Below are 19,490 nucleotides of genomic sequence, written 5' to 3' on the forward strand. Positions count from 1 at the left end.
AGGAAATACTGCAACTGTGTGAAACCTTGTATTTAGTTTAGCTTTTTTACATCTAAATGAAGCAGAAATGGAGACATGTAGCAAATTTTTATGATTCTAAGAAAATTGATTTGAGTTGAGGTGAATATTCAAAGCTCCTGTAAAAAAAAGTACAAACAAAGGGTTTAAAAGCTTAATTTTCTAAGGAAACACATTTTGTTGCTATGGATACTTTGGTTTTAGAGCATATTGAGGAGGTCAACACAGTCTCTTGACAGTTTATAAAATATACATAGCTTTTAATCTTTTTCTATTTTTCTGAACATGAATCTTCAAATTTTTCATGTTCTTGGAAACATTTTTATGCTAAGAGGTCTCGTATGTGGGATACTGACCAACGTCCATGTACACAAAATTAATATTTTCCACTTTTAGAGGAAAAAAAATTTGGACTGGAAGCCTGTGGAGTCAATTATTTCATCACTCATTTTTTAACCCTTTAGTGGTCACTACAGTGGACAGCTATTCAAAGGCTGTTTTCTTGTATTTGTGTCGCTGTTGATGGTATACTTGCACATAAACCAGTACATTGGACACTGATGCGTCACTCCATACCCTGCCACCCACTTCAGAGGAGATGTTGTCCACCTAAGTGCACATGTAAAAACTCTTTGAAAAGTACATTAAAAAGTACAGTAAAAAAATGAAGTTCAAAAATCTTTTTTTCATGCCAAAAGATGAATAAAAATACTTAAGAAAAAAATCCTGATTGAGGTTGTCATAATTCATGCATGAAAGGGTTAAAAAATACTTCATGTTATTAGCATGTAAAGCTGCTGTTAGATTTAGGCATGAAAAGTTCTTTGTGTGAGCTCGGCTGCAGTCACACAGGTCGGTTAGGGTGGGTGAGTGCTCGTGCCCACTTTAAGCTTCACCGGGAAATCTACGTCCTAATGTGACACATAACCTGATGTACACCTCCTGAGAAGTCTGCAATTATTGTGACTGGCCTGTTCTGCACCGTCGATTCCTCCTGTGCATTTCCGGCTACTTCTGCTTCACAGTTTTGGATTTATCAGTGAGAGAATAACAATTATCGCCACAGTTGAAGGAATAATAATCGCTGCATCAATATAAAGATTCGCAAATGTCGCCAAATTACCGGAGGGAGATCGCTGAAATTATCAGAACAGGTGTGAGGTAAAGAAATGGAAAAACTTGAGGGACAAATATCTTTGCATTTTATATTTTTATGTCGCCTGGCAACACATGTACAGCATCCAGTCCTTTCTTGTTATTGTGTGAGTCCGCTGATTTTTAGGGTTAAAAAATATCAGCCACAAAGATTGGTTATCTTACCTGTAGGAGCACCAACTGCAAGTTTGGGACCATTCATGGTAGGACTGTGGCTCAAAACATTATAAATCTCTAAATTTTATAATCATACAGGTAACCAGAACTGAAGGATGCCTGACTTGTTGTGTGTGAAGATAAACCCTTATCATTAGATTCTTATCAGCTGCTGATTTGCTTATTGCATTGATTTCACACGTCCTCTGGCTGGCAGTGAATAGTGCAGCCCAGTGATATCTGAGCTTTAAAAAACCCACACAGATCTGTAAGATATCTCAGCCCAATCCCACAATCCTCTGGGGTTCTGCTCTTAATGTTACCCTCCACTTGCGTTAGGGCGGTTTTCTCTGAAAAGGCAGAAACTAACAAGACAGGCTGTGTAGACCTCTCGCTGCTTTCCATGAGCTTCTCCTGGTTGACGAGGGCTGACGGGGAGAGGAAGGAAGCACTGAGATCTCCCACTACAAAGGAAACCAGATTAGGGGGCCTTAACTTTATTATACGCTCCATAATAACATTTAAAACACTTAACACCGAACAAAGGGATTCATTTTAGACTGCACGCAGTACAAAAAAAAACCAGACTGTGAGCAGCAGTAAATTAAGGACTTCCACAGAAAATATGGGTGGAAAATTGGGACATCGCTTCACTGAGAAGTCAAAGTAATCTCAAACCTATTTGAGGCTCTTAATCTGAATGTGGTTTTAAAGCAACTTAAAATATCAAAAAGAGAAAAGCACCAGTGTATAATTTTAGACTGCTCCGACAACATCTAAAAGCACAATTTCTCACAGGTTTGTTTCTGTGCCCCGGGGCAGCTGCTCAGACTTTCAAACAGAAGCAATTTTAAAAGCAAGAGGAAGCCTCGGGGAGGGTGTGCTACCACTCCACACAGGACGCTGGTTTAGACAAAGAAAAGAAGAAAAAAGAGGAGGGCCCGGAAATTATCTCACAGATGCCCTACTCAGTCCGCTGAAAGGCTGATTTGTTCTTTCTTTCTTTAAGCAAGAAGACGTCTTCTTTCCTGTCGTTTAACGGGAGGCCACAGCCCTGCCAGCACTTCTGTGATGAACAAGATAAACACTCCAGTTCCCTGAAGCTGTGCTTCCATCAAAAATAGGGAACTTTTCCTCCACTTTGTTTCCACCGCTATCTAAAGACACGTTAAAATTAGGGAGATTAGTCTTGAGAGGGTGACAGTTGTGTTATTACATCATTTTTTTACAAAACAACCATCTGAATTGAAGTTGGTATATTATTTGCCGGTGGATGCTTTGCTCTGTATAGATACAAACCACAGTGTGCACTGAGTTACGTTCAAGCATGCCTGGAGACCACAAACATTATTATTATTATTATTAGTTCACTTAAATGATGAATGAAATCTAAAAAGACTGTGTTAGTAGTGTGGTGTGTGTGTGTCATTTGTTTTTGATGAGGTTTACTAATAACAGCCAGGAAACTAAAGAGCCACGCAGAAACCAAACCAAACATCCCAAAGAGCCCAGGATCTTCACTTCGGACAGTAAGGGCATGCAACTACATGAAAATGTCTGGGATAAGTACAATTTATGTGCAAAGCAACTGCACGTGTCGTGCTCAAAAGTGCCTTCATCTGAGAAAACAATTAAAAGTTAAGAATGAAATCACTCCAGTTGCCATGAAGGGTTCTGTAAAAATAATAATACAGGTGTGCTTTGAAGGCTTGACCTGCTTTTTGGCCTGCCTTGGGCACAGAAATTTGGAAAACAGTGGTCAACCAGGTCCAGTTGCTTCACAGCAAGAAAGTTCTGGGCCCAATTCCACCAGCCCTCCAGGATCGTTCTATACAGCGTTCTCTCCAAGTCCCCCGGCTTCCTCCCACAGTCCAAAGAGTTGAATGTTAGGTTAGTTAGATTTTTTTAATACTGCGGCCCTTTCTCACTGTAATTAACCTAATAATCAAATCAAAGACAATATCAAAAGTTTCCCATGTAGAAGTCTTTTTCCTTTTCGTATCTTTTCTTTTTTGACCCGCCCATCAACCCTGAGCTCCTCACAACTCCAATTTTTGGGCAGTGCAGCAATTATGGCACGCTGATTTGTACAGAAATATTTAATAACGAATAAATTACAAGTTCCATGTAACCCTCCATTCAAGCAAATGGAGGGTTACATGTGCTAACAGAGTTGAATCTGTACTGATGGGGACCGAGTCTGACTCAGGAACTCTGGACACTGAGCACGGTGTCGTTTTCTTTTAAATAATGAACTGATTTTGCATTTTTCGTGACCTTTATGTTTCTTCCTGTGGTGGCAACTTAAAACTTGTTGTAGGAACCAAAGTGATGTGCACTGTCTTCTTGTGGCAAACGCTTGATAAACTCAGTGTTGTTCTTTGTTTGCATTGGTAGACGCTTCGATCGCTTCACCTTAAAGCTGGCTCAGTCAGTCTCAAATAGGACACTAATGAACATGCTCTATATGCTACAGTACTGCAGATGTGCACAGAACATCTGGGTTCCTCAAAAAGGAAGGTGGAACCATATGCATCACGCTCTATAACGATACCATCTGACATTCTCTCTCATAATTAATGCCCCAGTAATTGTTGCATTTTAACAGGTATAATTTAATGCTTGGTGCAAAAAAGACTTGCTGCCTCCGCATGGCATAGGTGTCACTGTCAGGAGAGGATGTCACTTATCTTGTCCGTGCAGTAAACATCCCCTAGCTGTGAGTTCAGCATCTAACACACTGCAGAGATCCACAGCTGAAGTTATCTGCTGCTCTCACAGCACACCGACATCAGAAGCGAGGATAGAAAAGAGCCAATGAGACCCATTTAATGTTGCACATCAATCGACTTTATCCACCCACTCTGCCCTGTTACCCATCCGAGCAAAGAAACACGATACAGCTCCTTTATCACTCCGCTTGTAATCTTCCATTTATATATCTGTCCCGTCGCATCCGCCCACCTCCCCTCAGATGTCTGATTGGAGTGCACCGTCCTGGAGTTCAGCAGAGCCTCTGTCAGACTCAGCAGACAGATCTGTACGGGCCACGCTAGCCTGCGTTTGAAAATGAACAGCCGGGCGGCGGCGATCCCTGCAGATTAAAAACGACTTTTCCCTTGTAAAGCACGCTGCAGTAATTTCTGGCCCTGCGCGCTCCGAGTGCAGCCCAAATAAAATGGCTTCAGCATGACGGAGGCTCCTGGGGATTGCTGATAAGGTGGAGCGAGCATTTATCATTATTTATCCATTCAGTGGATCATATTTCACCACATGAATAACACCATTATGTAGCAAGTGCGAAGCGCTGAAAAGCCCAATGGGAATACGATGATAATAACATTACTTATCCCAGAGGTTGTCATGACTCCTTACAGTTACTGTGTATGCAAGCTTGTGTAGAGGCGGTAACGTGATATAAACTTTAATGACGCAGCAGCATCACATTACAAACGCGTTTACTCAATCTTCCCTCACTCGGGGTAAACTCAGCTATCTATTTGCACAGCCTTCAGGATCCCCAGCAGTTAATGGCCACGTTATTAAACCAAACTAGCTTTCAGCTCCGTGTGTCTGGGATTAATCAACCAAATGTGCACTGTGCAACTTGATAGGAAATTAGGAGACAAACTGCCTAATTAAAAATATTGTGGAGCTAACCAACAGGAGTTAAGGTCAAACATAGCAGTATGTTGTCTCCTGCAGGCTGTACATCCATATTAAAATAATGTATTGTAATATTTTCATGCAGAAACACCTGGACACATGCTGGGTTTATGTGGTAGTAAACTGGGAATTTGTTCTGTGACAGAAGCCAGCCCCTGAGAGCTCTGCCGCACCCACTGAGGAGACTGACAGCCAGCCTCTTCCCCCGGGATGGAGCAGCTACATTACACCTGAGGGACTGCGGTATTATGTCAACAGCTCCAGTAAAGGTACAGATAGAGCACTGAATAAAACACCAGCTTGAGATTAGATACACCAGTTAAATGATGGTTCCTCTAACATGTGGAAAACAGTTGTAATCACACACTAAATATGTTGGATGTAACCATAATTGCATCAACCCATTTGCTTCTTATTTTTCAGATTCCATAAAAAATGCTTCATAAGAAACCAACAGCGTAAACATGACAGACGCCCAATTCAGTCACACTAGCTTGTCGAGGTAGAGCATCGGGCTTCAGTCACACAGGTTTAGAAACCAGTCCATGACCTATCAAACAGAGGTTGCTTGAGAAAAATGTGTTTTCCCAACCAGTTGACAAGTGATTTCTGGAAGTTGTGGCTGAAATAAATTATAAAAAGTCAAAAACCTCCTTGCAATTGCTTTAGTTGCTAGTAGGTAACTAAATGCTTTTGTGCAGCACAGCCAACCAGTCACAGAAAACATATTTTTCTCTTGTGACCAGTTGTTGTAAGATGGTTGCCAACTGGTCTCCAGTTAACTGAAGCCTAATTGATAATCTACAGCTTCCTGTGTTGGAGCACACGTAGGTCAAAGCTGCCACACCCCTACCTTTAAGTCTTAACAAAACCAGCTTGGTAATCAATATAAAGAATTGACCCTCTGTAGAGTCATTATGACAGTCTGTGGGGACTGACTGACTTGTGTATCCAGACTAAACTGACCATTAGGAACTCCAGTTTTTGGAATCCAAACATTAGCTTGGTTTTTATTGCAAAGCTTTTTATGGTTAAAGAAGGAATGAGGACACCAAAGCAGGTTTGTGAGCAGGCAAAGAGCAAAATAAAGATGACTCGTTATTGCAGGTGTAACAGGAGTGCAAAAGGTAACTAAAGAACAAGTCCATGGTTAAGCAAAAGAAACACTGGGGAAAATAACAGGAATTCAGGAACCACAGGAGATAACAGAAAACACAGCAAACAGTATGTCGAGCAGAAACAAGCCGAGAGCACAAACACACACAGACACACTGAGGGAAGGTGAACACAGCTGTAGAGAAAACACAGGTGCAAACAATCAGGGAAACGAGACCGTGGACAAAGGCTACCAAAATAAAACAACATAAAGCAACATACAGGAAGACCTGCAGAAAGGGGGACCTGAGGGAAACTAACTATAAAACCCAAAGACTAAACCGAGAGGTCAAAACAAACAGCACCTGTAACTGAGGATAAACTGACAGGAAACACACGAGGGTGAAAAACTAAAGATGAAGCAAACTGAACATAATTAATGATAAACACAACATCAGGTCCATAATTATTATTATTATTATATTTAACAACTGAAAATTAAAACCATATGAGAAACATTTACTTGCATTTCATGATGTTTTTTGGTTTTTATTAAGACATTTATTTCCTTTTGTTTTTGCATTTTTGGCCCTTCATCGTCACAGAGACGTCTACACAAAAGTGCTTTCTGACTGAATTAATTGTTCTGCATATCCATGATGATTTTTCCTTTTTTTGTTAAACACCGTCATATATTTGTGCAAAGGAATTGATACCCAGGAACAAAACGTTCCATCTGAATCCACTGAAAATCAGCTTAAACAATCAAACTGTACTGTTTATTGCCGTTGGGCATTACAGTAAATCTACACCTCCAATGTGCTGATTCCAGCAGATCTGGTTTAATTTATATATCTCAGCATTCAGCTCTCAGCGCTTTAACACTGTGAACGGTGAGAGGCCTCATTATCATTCCTCCCCATCATTGTATCTCAGCAGCCTGTTCATGTGGAGAAAGGCCTGCCGATTCGATCCACTTTAATCTGATTATCTTAAACGTGTGGCACTCGATACCGAGCAGTGAGACTGTGGATTCAGAAGTGTCTTTTCTCTGCTGTTTGTCTTCTGCTCCCACCGCTGAGGAGTCGTACTAATACAGAAGCTCGAAGGCAGGTGACCTTTCACAAACATCTGCTCCGGTGTGTGTGTGTGTTACACTTCATTTGGAAAGGAATCCAGGGGGATAGGATGGGCTCCCACGGGACAAACTGAGGCTGCTCCCACAGCACCTCTGGCAACGATTGCTCTTTGGCTCAAGCACAAACACACAAACAGACACACAGTGCAGAAAAAAATAACCCAAAAGCTATTTTTACATTCAGAAGCCATGTGCGGCAGCAGTCTCTTTTCATTTGTTAGTTTGCTGTTGTTTCACGTCTGAATATGAAGCTTCAAAACAGCTGCCACCAGGATGCCAGCGTACATCGTTGTGTTTATTAGGAAGCTGCTTGTTGTTTTCAGCCAGTGTCATTTACTGTAATAGAGGAGGTGCACGAAGGAGGATCAGCTGAAATCTTTCCATTTAGAATGAAAACAACAGAATTAAAATGAAAATGACGGAATTTGAATGAAAATGACGGAATTTGAATGAAAATAACGGAATTTGAATGAAAACAACAGAATTTGAAAACAAACAACAGAATTAGAATGAAAACTACGGAATTAAAATGAAAACAACGAAATTTGAATGAAAACAACAGAATTTGATCAAAAACAAACGAATTTGCATGAAAACAAAGGCATTTGAATGAAAACAACGGAATTTCAATGAAATGAACGGAATTAGAATGAACAGACCAGAATTTGATCAAAAACAACGGAATTTGAATGAAAACAATGGAAGTTTAAAACAAACAACAGAATTAGAATGAACAGAAAAGAATTTGAATGAAAACAATGGAAATAGAATGAAAAGAACAGAATTTGAATGAAAACAACGGAATTAAAATGAAAACGACGGAATCTGATTTAACACAACAGAGTTTGAGAACAAACAATGGAATTTGAATGAAAATAATGGAATTTGAATGAAAAGAACAGAATTTGATCAAAAACCAAAGAATTTGCATGAAAACAAAAGAATTTGAACAAAAACAACGGAATTAGAATGAAAACAACGGAATTTGAATGAAAACGACGGAATTTGAATGAAAAGAACAGAATTAGAATGAAAACAACGGAATTAAAATATATAGAAAAGAGTTTGAATGAAAGCAACAGAATTCTAAAACAGACAATAGAATTTGAATAAAAAGAGTAGAATTAGAATGAAAACAACAGCATTTGAATGGAAATGGAATTTCAATGAAAAGAACGGAATTAGAATGAAATGAATAGAATTTGAATGAAAACAATGGAATTTGGATTAAAACAACAGAATTTGAATGAAAACAATGGAAGTTTAAAACAAACAACAGAATTACAAAGAAAACAACGGAATTAAAATGAAAACAACGGAATTAAGATGAAAACAACAGAATTTGAGAACAAAAAATGGAATTTGAATGAAAACAACGGAATTAGGATGTATAGAACAGAGTTTGAATGAAAGCAACAGAATTCTAAAACAAACAATTGAATTTGAATAAAAAGAGTAGAATTAGAATGAAAACAACTGCATTTGAATGAAAACAACGGAATTTCAATGAAAAGAATGGAATTAGAATGAAATGAATAGAATTTGAATGAAAACAACAGAACTAAAATAAACAGAACAGAATTTGAATCAAAACAATGGAATTTGACTGAAAACAATGGAAGTTTAAAACAAACAACAGAATTAGAATGAACAGAAAAGAATTTGAATCAAAACAATGGAATTTGAATGAAAAGAACAGAATTTGAATGAAAACAACAGAATTAGAATGAAAACAACAGAATTAAAATGAAAACGACGGAATTTGAATTAAAACAACAGAGTTTGAGAACAAACAATGGAATTTGAATGAAAACGACGGAATTAAAATGAAAACGACGGAATTTGAATGAAAACAACAGAATTTGAGAACAAACAATGGAATTTGAATGAAAACAATGGAATTTGAATGAAAACGATGGAATTTGAATGAAAAGAACAGAATTTGATCAAAAACAAAAGAATTTGAATGAAAACAACGGAATTTCAATGAAATGAATGGAATAAGAATGAAATGAATAGAATTTGAATGAAAACAACAGAATTAGAATGAACAGAACAGAATTTGAATCAAAACAATGGAATTTGAATGAAAAGAACAGAATTTGAATGAAAACAACGGAATTAAAATGAAAATGACGGAATTTGAATTAAAACAACAGAGTTTGAGAACAAACAATGGACTTTGAATGAAAACAATGGAATTTGGATGAAAACAACAGAATTTGAATGAAAACAACAGAGTTTGATCAAAAACAACGGAATTTGAATGAAAACAATGGAAATAGAATGACAAGAATAGAATTTGAATGAAAACAACAGAATTTGAGAACAAACAATGGAATTTGAATGAAAACAATGGAATTTGAATGAAAACGATGGAATTTGAATGAAAAGAACAGAATTTGATCAAAAACAAAAGAATTTGAATGAAAACAACGGAATTTCAATGAAATGAATGGAATAAGAATGAAATGAATAGAATTTGAATGAAAACAACAGAATTAGAATGAACAGAACAGAATTTGAATCAAAACAATGGAATTTGAATGAAAAGAACAGAATTTGAATGAAAACAACGGAATTAAAATGAAAATGACGGAATTTGAATTAAAACAACAGAGTTTGAGAACAAACAATGGACTTTGAATGAAAACAATGGAATTTGGATGAAAACAACAGAATTTGAATGAAAACAACAGAGTTTGATCAAAAACAACGGAATTTGAATGAAAACAATGGAAATAGAATGACAAGAATAGAATTTGAATGAAAACAATGGAATTTGAATAAAAATGACGGAATTTGAATGAAAACAACAGAATTTGAATGAAAACAACAGAATTTTCATGAAAACAACAGAATTTGAACGAAAACAACGGAATTTGAAAACAAAGAACGGAATTTGAATGAAAACAACGGAATTAGAATGTATAGAACAGAGTTTGAATGAAAGCAACAGAATTCTAAAACAAACAATAGAATTTGAATAAAAAGAGTAGAATTAGAATGAAAACAACAGCATTTGAATGGAAATGGAATTTCAATGAAAAGAACGGAATTAGAATGAAATGAATAGAATTTGAATGAAAACAATGGAATTTGGATTAAAACAACAGAATTTGAATGAAAACAATGGAAGTTTAAAACAAACAACAGAATTACAAAGAAAACAACGGAATTAAAATGAAAACAACGGAATTAAGATGAAAACAACAGAATTTGAGAACAAAAAATGGAATTTGAATGAAAACAACGGAATTAGGATGTATAGAACAGAGTTTGAATGAAAGCAACAGAATTCTAAAACAAACAATTGAATTTGAATAAAAAGAGTAGAATTAGAATGAAAACAACTGCATTTGAATGAAAACAACGGAATTTCAATGAAAAGAATGGAATTAGAATGAAATGAATAGAATTTGAATGAAAACAACAGAACTAAAATAAACAGAACAGAATTTGAATCAAAACAATGGAATTTGACTGAAAACAATGGAAGTTTAAAACAAACAACAGAATTAGAATGAACAGAAAAGAATTTGAATCAAAACAATGGAATTTGAATGAAAAGAACAGAATTTGAATGAAAACAACAGAATTAGAATGAAAACAACAGAATTAAAATGAAAACGACGGAATTTGAATTAAAACAACAGAGTTTGAGAACAAACAATGGAATTTGAATGAAAACGACGGAATTAAAATGAAAACGACGGAATTTGAATGAAAACAACAGAATTTGAGAACAAACAATGGAATTTGAATGAAAACAATGGAATTTGAATGAAAACGATGGAATTTGAATGAAAAGAACAGAATTTGATCAAAAACAAAAGAATTTGAATGAAAACAACGGAATTTCAATGAAATGAATGGAATAAGAATGAAATGAATAGAATTTGAATGAAAACAACGGAATTTCAATGAAATGAATGGAATAAGAATGAAATGAATAGAATTTGAATGAAAACAACAGAATTAGAATGAACAGAACAGAATTTGAATCAAAACAATGGAATTTGAATGAAAAGAACAGAATTTGAATGAAAACAACGGAATTAAAATGAAAATGACGGAATTTGAATTAAAACAACAGAGTTTGAGAACAAACAATGGACTTTGAATGAAAACAATGGAATTTGGATGAAAACAACAGAATTTGAATGAAAACAACAGAGTTTGATCAAAAACAACGGAATTTGAATGAAAACAATGGAAATAGAATGACAAGAATAGAATTTGAATGAAAACAACAGAATTTGAGAACAAACAATGGAATTTGAATGAAAACAATGGAATTTGAATGAAAACGATGGAATTTGAATGAAAAGAACAGAATTTGATCAAAAACAAAAGAATTTGAATGAAAACAACGGAATTTCAATGAAATGAATGGAATAAGAATGAAATGAATAGAATTTGAATGAAAACAACAGAATTAGAATGAACAGAACAGAATTTGAATCAAAACAATGGAATTTGAATGAAAAGAACAGAATTTGAATGAAAACAACGGAATTAAAATGAAAATGACGGAATTTGAATTAAAACAACAGAGTTTGAGAACAAACAATGGACTTTGAATGAAAACAATGGAATTTGGATGAAAACAACAGAATTTGAATGAAAACAACAGAGTTTGATCAAAAACAACGGAATTTGAATGAAAACAATGGAAATAGAATGACAAGAATAGAATTTGAATGAAAACAATGGAATTTGAATAAAAATGACGGAATTTGAATGAAAACAACAGAATTTGAATGAAAACAACAGAATTTTCATGAAAACAACAGAATTTGAACGAAAACAACGGAATTTGAAAACAAAGAACGGAATTTGAATGAAAACAACGGAATTAGAATGTATAGAACAGAGTTTGAATGAAAGCAACAGAATTCTAAAACAAACAATAGAATTTGAATAAAAAGAGTAGAATTAGAATGAAAACAACAGCATTTGAATGGAAATGGAATTTCAATGAAAAGAACGGAATTAGAATGAAATGAATAGAATTTGAATGAAAACAATGGAATTTGGATTAAAACAACAGAATTTGAATGAAAACAATGGAAGTTTAAAACAAACAACAGAATTACAAAGAAAACAACGGAATTAAAATGAAAACAACGGAATTAAGATGAAAACAACAGAATTTGAGAACAAAAAATGGAATTTGAATGAAAACAACGGAATTAGGATGTATAGAACAGAGTTTGAATGAAAGCAACAGAATTCTAAAACAAACAATTGAATTTGAATAAAAAGAGTAGAATTAGAATGAAAACAACTGCATTTGAATGAAAACAACGGAATTTCAATGAAAAGAATGGAATTAGAATGAAATGAATAGAATTTGAATGAAAACAACAGAACTAAAATAAACAGAACAGAATTTGAATCAAAACAATGGAATTTGACTGAAAACAATGGAAGTTTAAAACAAACAACAGAATTAGAATGAACAGAAAAGAATTTGAATCAAAACAATGGAATTTGAATGAAAAGAACAGAATTTGAATGAAAACAACAGAATTAGAATGAAAACAACAGAATTAAAATGAAAACGACGGAATTTGAATTAAAACAACAGAGTTTGAGAACAAACAATGGAATTTGAATGAAAACGACGGAATTAAAATGAAAACGACGGAATTTGAATGAAAACAACAGAATTTGAGAACAAACAATGGAATTTGAATGAAAACAATGGAATTTGAATGAAAACGATGGAATTTGAATGAAAAGAACAGAATTTGATCAAAAACAAAAGAATTTGAATGAAAACAACGGAATTTCAATGAAATGAATGGAATAAGAATGAAATGAATAGAATTTGAATGAAAACAACAGAATTAGAATGAACAGAACAGAATTTGAATCAAAACAATGGAATTTGAATGAAAAGAACAGAATTTGAATGAAAACAACGGAATTAAAATGAAAATGACGGAATTTGAATTAAAACAACAGAGTTTGAGAACAAACAATGGACTTTGAATGAAAACAATGGAATTTGGATGAAAACAACAGAATTTGAATGAAAACAACAGAGTTTGATCAAAAACAACGGAATTTGAATGAAAACAATGGAAATAGAATGACAAGAATAGAATTTGAATGAAAACAACAGAATTTGAATGAAAACAACAGAATTTTCATGAAAACAACAGAATTTGAACGAAAACAACGGAATTTGAAAACAAAGAACGGAATTTGAATGAAAACAACGGAATTAGAATGTATAGAACAGAGTTTGAATGAAAGCAACAGAATTCTAAAACAAACAATAGAATTTGAATAAAAAGAGTAGAATTAGAATGAAAACAACAGCATTTGAATGGAAATGGAATTTCAATGAAAAGAACGGAATTAGAATGAAATGAATAGAATTTGAATGAAAACAATGGAATTTGGATTAAAACAACAGAATTTGAATGAAAACAATGGAAGTTTAAAACAAACAACAGAATTACAAAGAAAACAACGGAATTAAAATGAAAACAACGGAATTAAGATGAAAACAACAGAATTTGAGAACAAAAAATGGAATTTGAATGAAAACAACGGAATTAGGATGTATAGAACAGAGTTTGAATGAAAGCAACAGAATTCTAAAACAAACAATTGAATTTGAATAAAAAGAGTAGAATTAGAATGAAAACAACTGCATTTGAATGAAAACAACGGAATTTCAATGAAAAGAATGGAATTAGAATGAAATGAATAGAATTTGAATGAAAACAACAGAACTAAAATAAACAGAACAGAATTTGAATCAAAACAATGGAATTTGACTGAAAACAATGGAAGTTTAAAACAAACAACAGAATTAGAATGAACAGAAAAGAATTTGAATCAAAACAATGGAATTTGAATGAAAAGAACAGAATTTGAATGAAAACAACAGAATTAGAATGAAAACAACAGAATTAAAATGAAAACGACGGAATTTGAATTAAAACAACAGAGTTTGAGAACAAACAATGGAATTTGAATGAAAACGACGGAATTAAAATGAAAACGACGGAATTTGAATGAAAACAACAGAATTTGAGAACAAACAATGGAATTTGAATGAAAACAATGGAATTTGAATGAAAACGATGGAATTTGAATGAAAAGAACAGAATTTGATCAAAAACAAAAGAATTTGAATGAAAACAACGGAATTTCAATGAAATGAATGGAATAAGAATGAAATGAATAGAATTTGAATGAAAACAACAGAATTAGAATGAACAGAACAGAATTTGAATCAAAACAATGGAATTTGAATGAAAAGAACAGAATTTGAATGAAAACAACGGAATTAAAATGAAAATGACGGAATTTGAATTAAAACAACAGAGTTTGAGAACAAACAATGGACTTTGAATGAAAACAATGGAATTTGGATGAAAACAACAGAATTTGAATGAAAACAACAGAGTTTGATCAAAAACAACGGAATTTGAATGAAAACAATGGAAATAGAATGACAAGAATAGAATTTGAATGAAAACAACAGAATTTGAGAACAAACAATGGAATTTGAATGAAAACAATGGAATTTGAATGAAAACGATGGAATTTGAATGAAAAGAACAGAATTTGATCAAAAACAAAAGAATTTGAATGAAAACAACGGAATTTCAATGAAATGAATGGAATAAGAATGAAATGAATAGAATTTGAATGAAAACAACAGAATTAGAATGAACAGAACAGAATTTGAATCAAAACAATGGAATTTGAATGAAAAGAACAGAATTTGAATGAAAACAACGGAATTAAAATGAAAATGACGGAATTTGAATTAAAACAACAGAGTTTGAGAACAAACAATGGAATTTGAATGAAAACAATGGAATTTGGATGAAAACAACAGAATTTGAATGAAAACAACAGAGTTTGATCAAAAACAATGGAATTTGAATGAAAACAATGGAAATAGAATGACAAGAATAGAATTTGAATGAAAACAATGGAATTTGAATAAAAATGACGGAATTTGAATGAAAACAACAGAATTTGAATGAAAACAACGGAATTTGAACGAAAACAACGGAATTTGAAAACAAAGAACGGAATTTGAATGAAAACAACGGAATTAGAATGTATAGAACAGAGTTTGAATGAAAGCAACAGAATTCTAAAACAAACAATAGAATTTGAATAAAAAGAGTAGAATTAGAATGAAAACAGCATTTGAATGAAAACAACGGAATTTCAATGAAATGAACGTAATTAGAATGAAAACAACAGAATTAGAATGAACAGAACAGAATTTGAATCAAAACAACAGAATTTGAATGAAAAAAACGGAATTTCAATGAAAAGAACGGAATTAAAATGAACAGACCAGAATTTGAATCAAAACAATGGAATTAGAATGAAAAGAACATAATTTGAATGAAAACAATGGAAGTTTAAAACAAACAACAGAATTAGTCCCTTTGGAGCTGCAAATATGAGAGTGGGATTTGGAATGATGAAAAAGATTCACAGGCAGGAGCTGAGGCTTTGTTATTGTGCATGAAAACCTTTGGTGCTGAAGAACTGACTAACAGTATACAGTCAGCTGATGAAGCAATGTGCCTCCTGCCAATGAACAGTTAAAGATATTTAATGATACAGGAGAATTGTTTTGTGTTTACAGCTTCTTATAATAAAAGCATTTATGTAAATTAACCACTTGCCATGTTTATGTGGGAGAGAGGGAAATACCAGGTAAGATTAACATGTTAACAGTTTTGATGCAGCACCCTCTTTGCGGCTGATTTCACCCAGCAAACTCAAACAACCACTCACCAACTGTTTGGGGGATACGATTTCAAGTAGCAACCGGAAGGAGGTTGTTGACCAGTCTCTTGTTCTGTGTAACTGAGGTTTTATTGCCTAAACCTAACCAAGGAGCTTTCAGAACCCAAACCTAACCATCTACTTCTTAGTGCCCAAACCTCACATAGTATTTAAACTTAACCAGCTTAAAACTACAGCCTATATCACTGCCACCCTTCACCTACATATCGAGAACTTTGCAGGAAGACACAAAATTGCATTTACTATTTACCTTTGATCACACATAATTATTTAATAACCACTGGTGTAAAAAAACAAACAAAAACACATTCACTACACTTGTGGAGTTCCCCATAATTTCACTCTTGGGCCTCAGTAATTCAGTCACTCAGATTAGAAATAGCAGGAGCATTGCTCTAACAAATCACCAGCAAAACACGGACAAAACCAAAATATTGCTCTTCAGTGTCTACCTAAATTAGTAGGTCTAATTTAAGTATTAATTAATTAATAAAGTATGCAATGTGATATCCAGTGACTTATAAGTTAAAGTGTCCTCATTGCAATAACAGATATTAGAAGTTCTTGACTTTAAGCTTTTCATGCCTATTTGGACATTTGTGTGTAGCTTTCTTGCCACAACAGTAACGTTGCTGCTGAATATCACTCCTAATCCACACTTTCTCTTAGAAGAAGCTGTTTGATTGCACATAAGGGCCGACACTAATTCACCCACAGTTACTGCAGCGTAAAGGACTTCCTGCTCTGCTAAGTGGAATGATTGATGCTAAACGGCTAAACTACAGGAAGCCAGTTGAAATTTATCCAGAATGGCATTTTGCACCTAAAAGGAATACATGGATGAGTACAGTCTAATTTTTTTTATTGCATTTTTCAGGATACGAAAACTTCTCCTTTATCCTCTTGCCCTTATCTGCAGTCATTTCTCCAATGTCTGAAAAAAATAACATTTAAAGTACTAAACAGCTTTTCTGTGCTGAGATGAGGTCTGAAAATCAAAAAGGGAAAAATCCAGATAAAATGTCACAAAAACAATCAAATAAACAGGAATCCACATTTTCAAATAAAATTTTAATATTTAAATTTTACCAAATTATTTCTACACCAACATGTACACAAACATACCCTCTGTACATACATTTTTATTGGCCGTTGGGCTGCTTTGGTCACACAGACCAGCAGTCTGACTCCGACTGTTTTGCTGTCACAAGAGCAAAAACAGAATCAGTCAGCGACTGAGAAGCTTCCCTCTGCATGAATCAAGTTCTGGATGCAGAAAGATCTGAATTAGTTTGCGAAATTCTTTGGAGAAATTCATAACAATGTCGCCCTGTTTCAGTTTTATATTTGTGAAGATGCTGCATGAACATCTAATTTTGTCCTCTGCCGCTGTAGAAAAGAATGAAAAAATGTTTTGAGAGTTAATTACTTGTAAGCCGTAACTCCACAGCGTCTCTAGTAATCCTGCTAACAAACAGAAAAGCCAATCATATAACCTGCTGCTTGGTGGAGTCTTCATGCACTCCTGCAACAGAAGAAACTGTGGATTAATTCAACTTCTGCTGACAAAGTCACCATGACATTAGAAAAATCTTTTGTGCTAGCACATCGGTGGATGATTCTTCATTGGCTGCCTCTTAGATGCAGAATTTAAATTTAATAAAACCCTGATTTCCTCATACAACATCCTGATCAGCCTCCATCATCTCTCACGGTATCATATTATTGTAACAGAGCACCTCACTCTCAGACTGCAGGCTTGTGGTTCATGGAGTTTCTAAAAGTGGCAGGCAGACACCCTGTCTACTTTTATTATGAGGCTACAAACTTCCTTTTTTGGTAAAGCTGATAGTTAGGATTGGATCATGTGACCCTGAACTATCCTCAGTCATGCTGCAGGACTTCTTTTCACTTTCTACTCTCTCCCACCGTTTGTGTTGTCCTTGGCTTTCTGTGCTGCTCTTTTCTCTCTTCCCTTCTTCTTCCAGCTGGTCTCAGTAGATGGCTTCCCCTCTCTGAGCCTGTTGGAGGTCTCCTCCTGTTAAAAAGGAGTTTTTCCTTCCCACTGTCTCACAAGGCATCTTCTGACTGTCTAGATTTTGAAACCAACAAATTAAGGCATCGTTGACCTTCTGTGCTCTATTGTGCTTCATATTTATACACCTGAAGTCTCTATAAAGCTGTTTCCGTCCTTAATCTTGAACAACTGCGAAGCAGTGACTGAGAAGCTGCCCTGCACATTCACGTTAAAGCAAGTTCTGTTTTTGTCTTTGTTTTGACTTCTTTCCACGCTGTCCTCCTTCCTGTTGTTTATATCGTTCCAGAAACAACATGGCGATGTCCGTCCTCGTCAGCTGAAGCCCCGCAGAGACCGCTGGCACGACAGAACTCCTCACCATATGGTAAAACTTGGCCTTCATCATCCTAGTCATCCATTTTTAGAAAGCATTGCAAAAGGCACAATCACACGGAAAACAAAATAAGAGCACCTAGAGCAGAAAATAGGCGCTGAAGGAATGAGAAAGGAGGTTTGTGTGGTTAGGAATGACCAAGAGAGACAAAAACAAGCTGATGAGTGTCATCTCGGTGCATAAACTCCTTCCATCACTGGGGTTATTTGCATTTGGAGCTACAGGTTATAACTTAATTTTTCAACATTTATCCAGTCAGACATATTAAGCCTTTTGGCAATCATTCATCATCAGTGCTAATCTGCTTATTATGCTAAGACCATGTTCCTTCAGCTAAATGTGACACAATACTAATCATTTTTCCAGAGACTCTGTAATGTTTTTCCAAAAGGCTCTTAAGGAACCTTTGACAAATCTCTCGTAATACATTTCTCTGCTACATTATCATGAAGCTCATCCAACACTACGAGAGGAAATCCTGCACTTTCTTAATGAGTGGCTTATTATGTTCCATCGCTGCCAGCATCCTCGCTAACGACATCTTTGCACATAGCAGATGGTTTGCTTCTTTGTGCTGGCATGTGGCCCAAACACACTTAGAGGAAGAACAACCGGGGAGGCAGTCAGCTGCAGGGGAGTTTGTCAGCGTTTAACCAGGCAAGCGCGATCCCTCCTCGGAGAAAAAGACGTTTAGCGAAGGCCCAGTTCAGATCTGAGCCGCACAAATGTTGACTTTGACCTCTGGACAGGAAACCGGGGATCTGAGCAGCTGGTCCGAGCAGGCAGGGAGAAATAACGGCACGGCATCCAACGGGAAGAAGATAAGACGGAGTTGCCTAACACGCGTTTAAGGACAACAGATACATAAACATGCACCTTCTGAGTCTGTCTCCTTAGTTAATAAAGAGACTGTGCTGATCAGCTAGAATCAGAGATGTTTCCTGGTAAGCAGGTGTGCAGATGCTTTTTCTCCCACAGCTGCACGAGGCAGTCACTGAAAACCATCACTGCTTTTCCACCAGAGAAGCTCTGCTCCTACAGGCGGG

At 35.2% G+C, this 19,490-nt stretch overlaps 1 protein-coding gene across 2 annotated transcripts in view; it reads left to right on the top strand.

Annotated features, from left to right (window-relative positions):
- LOC308410654 (growth arrest-specific protein 7-like) overlaps positions 1-19,490 on the top strand; it is a 56,677-nt gene that overhangs the window by 220 nt on the left and 36,967 nt on the right. The window contains exons 2-3 of one of the 2 annotated variants that reach the window (XM_080904162.1): positions 5,141-5,264; positions 18,358-18,435. In XM_080904162.1, the coding sequence (XP_080760288.1) occupies positions 5,141-5,264; positions 18,358-18,435 (202 nt within the window). The remainder of the gene's footprint in view (positions 1-5,140; positions 5,265-18,357; positions 18,436-19,490) is intronic. The other variant, XM_080904163.1, reaches the window with a different exon arrangement.

Source organism: Rhamphochromis sp. 'chilingali' (genome assembly GCF_963969265.1).
Source record: "Rhamphochromis sp. 'chilingali' genome assembly, chromosome: 15".
In the NCBI taxonomy this organism is placed as follows: Eukaryota; Metazoa; Chordata; class Actinopteri; order Cichliformes; family Cichlidae; genus Rhamphochromis; species Rhamphochromis sp. 'chilingali'.